General features: G+C 47.5%; 1 protein-coding gene and 1 long non-coding RNA gene across 3 annotated transcripts; one reads left to right on the plus strand and one right to left on the minus strand.

Moving 5' to 3' along the window:
* The first annotated feature begins 2,124 nt into the window (after positions 1-2,124).
* On the plus strand, positions 2,125-3,009 carry LOC119350283. Its single transcript, XM_037618193.1, has one exon. The coding sequence runs from the start codon at positions 2,125-2,127 to the stop codon at positions 3,007-3,009; it is 885 nt and encodes a 294-aa protein (XP_037474090.1).
* Positions 3,010-3,636: 627 nt separating this feature from the next.
* Positions 3,637-7,087, minus strand: LOC119327097. 2 transcript variants are annotated; one of them, XR_005158390.1, is made up of 2 exons: positions 6,607-7,087; positions 3,637-6,034 (listed from the first exon to the last, which is right to left on the minus strand). It is a non-coding gene; the product is annotated as an uncharacterized LOC119327097 (long non-coding RNA). The 2 variants fall into 2 exon arrangements; XR_005158384.1 differs by having other exon boundaries at positions 6,613-7,086.
* Between the last annotated feature and the right edge of the window lie 822 nt (positions 7,088-7,909).

Below are 7,909 nucleotides of genomic sequence, written 5' to 3' on the forward strand. Positions count from 1 at the left end.
TTTCCAGTGGAATTTCAGTTGATGGAGCTTGGTCTCTGCTAATCTCACCAGTAGTTGGTTGAGCTAAGGTGGAAGCATCATTGGAGCCCAATGTTTTCAACACGTCAGTGATAGTGGACAGTTGCTGACTTAGAGGATCTACAGCCGGACTTGGAAAATCCGGCCCCCTATATGCCCGCGGGTGCGTCCGGGCGCGTCCGCGGACAGCGCCCACCGGCCCCTCATATGTTGTGCCGCACATCCACATAACTCAAATTCCAATCCTCAAATCCATGCACGTCGATCATACGATACAAATCGTCTGAATTCAAAAGTTTGAAACAAAGCAAAGCAAATCATAGTTCAACAAATCGGACATGCCAAAATGAAATCAATGTCTGAGCATGACGGATGGCCTTCGATCACTGGTCGGACGCCGTAATCTGCCTCGGTGCTCGAATGGAAGGGGTGCGGAGATCCGGGCGCGACAAAGGAGATAGCTGCTCCACCATGTCTGAACCTCCCTGCGACGCTGTCGCCGCCTCCCTCTCTCGTTGCCGACGTCACCACAACTTCTGGGCGATGTTCTCCGCCTTGCAAGTCGCAGCCGATGAAGGGACGCCGACGGATGAGGCAGACCGCGTCTCTGTCGCAGCGGTCTAGTTCGGGCTGGACGACATCTCCGGCGATGGATCGGACCGGTGGTGAGGATTGGGAGCAAGCATGGAGGACGGCGAGGGTCCGGGCACATGAAAGGTTGGAGGGCGGCAGGAGGAGGAGGAAGTGTTCGATGGATTTGGTGCAATTTTTGATGGGGTCGGGCTGTCGGGTCCGACGTGGCGGGTGCCCCCCCCCCCATATTTGGGCTGGATATGAGGGGTGTCAGTCAGCCCGGGTGTTTGGGGCCAGTTTAAAGAGCCCGTCTGGGTCAAAAAATCGTGACCGGGCGGCCCGTCCGGGCGTATGAGATGGGTTTGAGGCGCCTGGTTGTAGATGCTCTTAGAGTCATAACTACTGCTTGTATAGTATCAATCACTTTACACATATTATCTTGCTTAGAATTAATCGGCTTCACATCCTTGCCCAACATCCTCCTTAAGTTCATCTGTTTCTCCCTTGTGGGCAGCAAAATATGCTTTCATAGCTAACAGATCTGCTACTTCTGCCTCATCGATGACAGACTTGGTTAAGTCCCATCTTGTATCACTGACTCTGAGAGGAATTTTACTGTCGTACCACGATAACCCGAACAGAGGAGTGATACATATCGCCTCCGTAGAAGACTCCTCCAATTGCAGCATCACTCGCCATTGTTCCTGGGATTTTACCCCGAAACAAAGTGTTTTGGTAACCAGAACACGAACAGGAGCTGCCGCCGGATGATTTCTACCGCCGCCAACGATGCCCGATGGTCACCACCGCTAACGCCACCCAAAAACACCGTTGCCAGACATCGCCGCCGCCGCCGTCCAACACCGAATTAAGGGAGAGGTGGGTGGGATGATCTACGGTGAGACACACATCTCAAGCTGCCGAGGAAAGCATGTGCTGTGATTACCAATTGTCCTGTGGAATCAGGGGATCGAGGGAGCTCGCTAGGGTTTCGATGTGGATCTCGGCTAAGAGTATACGCTGGGAATATCCATGTCTACTATAGGATGAATGTTTTAAGTGTATAATTGAGTTCAACTCGGCAGAATAGATGATGGTACAAGCGCTGTGCACCAGCTCTTATATAGCCCGACAATGGTATGAAAGTAAACAGTACAGGCAATAGTGAAAGGGTACTTACCCGCAAAAAAAGATAGTGAAACGGTACAGTAACAGGCGAGCGCAGGAGCCATTGGATCCTCATCGCCCACTCCCAGATGCTTCATAACCGTTGGATAACTGAACTTGGATAGAGTCATGTAACAGGTTCAGAACCCTGACATCCGATTCCGGCCACGACTCCGGTATGGGATTTCTGGACTGCTCGTCCGAGTCGAGTTCGGCTCCCACTTGTTTCAACCGCCATGACCCTTGAGCTATATAATGAGGCCCCGGTTCCGCTCTAGGAGCATAGCCTGCGACGTTCTCGCACTCAATCAAATTACTCATCAGCGTCCAAGTTCGTCCGCTGGTGTACGCGCAGCTAGAGTAGACATGGCCACCGCCGTGAACGAGCACGTCCTGCTCAGCCATCCCGACAAGCTGGTCCTGCTCGCCGAGATCCCGGCCGCAGACTCGTGCGGCTTGTCGCAGCCCGACGTCACGTTCCGGCTGCTCGTTGAGCAATGCAGCGACTACGGCGGCGGCCCCGTGGACGTCGACACGATGGAGGACGTGTCCTGCCGCGTGCCGCTCCGCGACCTGGGCCGCCGGGGCGCCGCGGACCGGGTGTTCACAGACCTCGTGGCCAGGCTCGACAACCCGATGATACGCCCGGAGGTCGCGACGGAGGCCAGGAGGGCGGCGGAGCGCGTCGGGGCGAGTCGCGGCGCGCTCGACGAGCTCGGCGGCATGGAGTTCCGCCTCCGCGTGGTGTTCGTCGACGATGACGCGTCCGAGGAGCAGGCAGCGTCGGACGACGACGACGACGAGAGCGGGAGCGACATGGAGTTCGGGGAATTCGACCTGAGCGGCGCGCGGAGCCTGCATGGCCAGCGGGCCGTCGCCGCGTACGAGGAGGAGGACGACGACGAGGACGGCTGCGGCGCCCAGTTCACGGTGCGCCCGTACCGCGGCGCCCGCGCGGGGGAGGGAGCGAACCTGCTGCTGTCGGGCTTCGAGGCGCGCTCGGACGGCCCCGAGCTGACCGAGCAGCACGAGCTGACGTCGCATGACATGCACCGCCTCGTGCACCTGGCGCTGGAAGGGGGCGCGAGCATGGAGGACGACGAGGCCTACCAGCGAGCGCTGGCCGGCGGCACGGCCGTGTCCCGGGCGTCGCGCGCCGCCATGGTCGACCAGGCGCTGCAGTCCGCGAGCCAGCAGCAGCAGCGGTCCAAGTCACCGAGCCCGATCTTTCCGATGCGTTCCGGATTCTGATGCCTGCCGGATTGCAACAAACTTTTCCTTTTTACGCGTCTTTTGGTTGGAAATCCCGACTTCTTTCGGGGAAGTTGGAAATTGGAATACTCTTTGTGTGTCTCGTGAAACCTAGCTGAATCACATTGTAACAGTATGGCTCTATCGAGTAATGACGTTTTTTTAAGAGAGAGAGTTGATTACTGATGTTCTACCCGTTGATGTTCAATTATTTTCTTTATTTATACAGGGGGAAAAAGCACTTGCTTCTTACTCCCTCCGTTCATTAATACTACTAGTGGACCCGTTGCGCCAAATGGCGCAAAGACCTGATGATTCCATGTGCGCGATGAAAAGAAATCCATGATTTAGTTAATTTAGTTATGGATGAGCACATATGACTAACAAATTTAATCTCCTTTAGTCAGGAAAAGCAATGACTTTGTCTACAATGAGATGTTTGTATATACAAATTTTAATTTTGTACCGTTGAGTCTCATTTGAAACAAAATCTATGTTTTAGTTGGTTTAGCTTTAGGGAAGCACATATGGCAACAAATCTAATCCCCTTTGATAGCAAAAAAAAGGTGATTCAGAAACTACAATGAGATGTATATACACATTCTAATTTGGTAGCGCAATATCCCATTCAAAATCATGCCACAATGAAAATATTTCCATTTTATAGTAACTTTGTGGTTCAGAAACTACACTCGGCAAGAATTTAGATCTTAGTCACATTGGAAACCATATGACCTTAGTTATTCTGTTTACAGAGACATAAATGGGGCAGGCAGCAAGGACTTTTAATAGAGTCGTCATCAGCTCTCACAACCTGGGTCACCCTGTGTTTTCCGAAAGTCCTCCTTGATGCTTCTTAACTTATTTTCTTAGCTGATCACCCTGTGTTTGAGTTTTTGTGCCACCTTCTCAATGCTGATAAAAGGTCCGTTTATAAGCGGATCTATGGGTTCAATACCCATCTGTTCACTTTTATAAGACGTTTTAGAAAGTTCAGACAGCTCCAAAAATAGTTCAAAATCAGCTGTCTAAACTTCTTATAAAAAGGGACGGCGGGAGTACTGTAAATCAAGTCTTCGGAAGGTTGCAGAGCTCTACATTTCTCTGGAATAGCTGCAACAGATAAGACTAAACCATACCATACTCAAGTTGACCAGTGCAAAAAATAGAAACTTCAAAGACCATATCAGGTAATATGTTGATAGGATTTAGAAAACAATGTCCGAAAAACAAAAATATTTCTCAGTATATAGTAGGATATCATGCATGCAGCAATCATGTACATAGGTGTTCTCATCAATGAACTAACATCAAGCAGAAAAACTAAAAGGCGCCATTCTAGGAAAGTCTGTATATTCTACATGCATCGACCACCACAAAACTGAAAGGGAAAGCAATATTATTAATCAACAAAAAACAATTTTTTTTTCAGAATCCATGAGAATGAATGGAGTGGAAGGAGAAAATATTTATAAATCTTTGAAGGATATGAAAGAACTGCAATATTATAGGCTAACGGAATTGATCTTTTCCAGAGATGATCTTTGCTAGAAGGAAAAAACAGGTTTAACCTTGGAAGAGGATTATTTTGTTTATGGTGCAATGTAGCTTGCTAGCATTATGCAATGCAATAAAGGAGAAACTACTCTATTAACGGCAAATTATAGAGTGATAGGTGGTGTTGAAAACAAAAATGATATAAAATGTACATGCCAATGTATCTTAATCATAGCAAACAATAAACAACCAACAATGAGAAAATGCATACCACATCCCAACAGCCAACAATAAGCACATGCATCACCTGCTGCTGTGAAAACAGACTCATCCCGTTGGAGAGAAGCATGGTGGAGAAAATCAAAATCCACCAGAATCAAAAAGAAATCAAGCACGCATTACACATAAAACATTTACCCTAAGTTCATGCATTAGAAAAATAAGCGAGGGCACCACATTTTCTAAAACTATAGTTTAAAGTTAGCAATCTGAACACATATCCTAGGTGCGAAGAGTACCTTAACCACGGCTCTGGTTTTAGCTGAAACTTGCTTTTTTAGATATAGCAATACATAAAAACACAATGAATATCTGAATAAGAATTTATTCTTCTGAAATTAATACGGCATGGGATTGCTATGGACAATGACGGAACATTTATGATGACACAGTTTTCAGAAATCTTTTTCATTGTCATAGTGGATCTTAGGGAAAATGGACTTTCAATCAACTGTAGATGATCACAAAATCCCAAGATGTTAGCTACCAATTCCTATTCCAATCTGTAAGAATCTTTAGGATACAAAAAATTTCCTATGCCACTAATTAAAAATCCTATTATACAACACCGACAAGTGCGACCATGTTTTCATCAAAACAATATTACCAATTCTTTTGGTTGCAATGAAACACCGAAAACCTGGCTCGAGTACATTTGAACAATAACATTGCGACTATCTACATACCTGTAAAATTACATACTCATATATCAAGCTTTCAAACTATAAGTATTTTTCAGGTCTGGACAGATTCAAGCGACTGAAAGAATATTATCCTTTTTAGTTAAAATTAAATAGCTTAATCTTATATCACATTTACATGGGCCTTAGGGTCTAGAACAGACTTATAGTTGGATAGTAATTCGTGAAAACAGAGTAACCAGTGATAATCAAATCCATTACTGCATCAAGGTACTTTTTTCACATGATCATGCCATAAAGGCATTCCAGATTTGCAGAAGAAAGGTAGGAAACTCCTACAAAGCAGCAAGCAAAACACCCAGATTCAGAGCAGCTGGGAACGAATAAATTCAGAAATAGATAATTAGTAAACATTGAGATTGCATGTGTTCTATTGCTACCTGCCTTCTCTTGTTAAGTAACTCATTCAAAGACAGATAGTAGCTCACTGATTAGTAGGTGGTGGTGTTCTAGATGCTCGTCCCTTCTCACCTCCGGCTCTCTGAATAAGTGATTATGTATTACCAAATCCAATGATGGCTAGCTCCATGAAGATCACACCTGTACCACTGCAAGCAAGCAAGCCAGCTGTTAGATCTATTTGTCCATATAAGATAAGAGTAGGAATACATGCATATCTTGCTATATATGTCATACAAAATTTCATTTTTCGAATATGCTAGCCTGCTAATTGCATTGGGACAAATTTGTAGAAGAAGCTAATCAGGGCATCTCCAATGCAAGAGTGCTTGTTCTGTGCTTAGGCAATAAAAAATATAATAACGGAAGTAGCATCGATCTAGCAGTCTATCTCCACAAGGGCCTTTAGTTGAGCGCTAATCTAATTGTGTTCGCCTAAAATAAGGCAGCGCTTGTAAAAAAGGCCCAGGTGAAAGAGAAAAGCAACGAAGCGCCGGGCGCTGGGCTCGACATCGACGCTAGGAAAAATCCTCTGATCGATCGGGATTCAGCCATAACAGCCAGGAATTGAAGCATGGCGGCCCTCACAATTAATTTAACCTCACCATCCAAAGAACCAATCGGGAGATAAACCAATGATTGAGGAGGTAGCAATTGCGATGGGTGATAATAATCTTGGGAAGGAAAAAAAAATTAAAAACAAGGAAAAGGAACGGATCACCAGAACCACTGCCTGATGTTGCTGGCCCAGCGCCGCTGCCTGGAGCGTCGCCTTCCTCTCCTCTCCCGAGCACTTGCCTCCGACCTCCGTGCCCTTGCTTCTGGCCTCACTGCCTCCCCTGCGGGCTTGCTTGCCCGGCGGACTGGTGAGGCACGGGCGAGCCGAGGACCTGCACGAACCCCCATGCGCCGCTGCTCATCGTCTTCTCCTCCCCGTCACCCACAAGTTAGGCTGCGGCAGGAGGAGTAGCAGGCAGCCAGGCAGCGCGCGACGCGAGAGAAGAGGTCGCAGATTCGGTCGATGGAGCGGCGGGCGCAGCGAGGCCGTGGCGGCGGCAAGCCATCTTCCTCGCTAGCTCCAGCCTTCCCTCCTAGATTTAGTCGGAGGAGCAGGCGGCTTGGGAAGAGAAGAGGGGGAGGTGAGCAAGCGTAGGCGACCAGGGCTCGCTAGATATTTTGGCAGTCCATCTTCTCTCTCCAGCCGCAGACGAAGGTGAGGCACGCACGACTCGCGCACGATGCATTGGTCAGCCAGGCCCCACGCGCACATGCATCGGTCAGCCCAGCCTCTCAGGCTGGTTATAGTGGGAGTAACATAGGTAGTAGTAACATAGATGCCACATAAGCAAAATTGGTGATGTGGCAAGTAGTTAATGAGGAGAGAGGCAAATAGAGTAACATAATATGTTACCATCACATAGCGGTTTCCAATGCATAATGAGTCTACAAAGTAATAAATGAAGGCAACTATGTTACCATACCTATGACACTACCCACTATGAAGGTAGTAACATAGACTAGTAACATATGTATGTTACTAGTCTAAGTTACTCTCCACTATGACCAGCCTCAGGGGTGGGCGCTGTCACACCGAAAACCGAAAAACCAAACCGAACCGAACCGATCTAACCGGTTTATTCATTTATTCAGCGTACGGTTGTTTGGTTCGGTGGCAACTTTCATATCTATTCGGTGTTCGGTGTTAGATCGGTTTCCAGCGCTCACAAACCGTAATCACCGAAGAAGCCGAAATTAATTATGATGCCTGGTTTCCTGAGGCCGTACATGAGTTATTTTTGGGAGTAAAAGGCCGTACGTAAGTGTGACGTTGACTCTGTGACCGCAGCCCGTTTGTCCATCGGCCCAACACCCCCGGGTTTACTAATGCCTAATGTAATCACTCCACGTTCACAAGTATTCTCTCCGTTCGGAATTACTTGTCACAAAAATGAATATATCTAGAACTAAAAAAAGTTCTAGATATATCCATTTGAATACATACATCTAGCCATCACCCATCTCTC

Source organism: Triticum dicoccoides, chromosome 1B, assembly GCF_002162155.2.
Source record: "Triticum dicoccoides isolate Atlit2015 ecotype Zavitan chromosome 1B, WEW_v2.0, whole genome shotgun sequence".
Lineage (NCBI taxonomy): Eukaryota > Viridiplantae > Streptophyta > Magnoliopsida > Poales > Poaceae > Triticum > Triticum dicoccoides.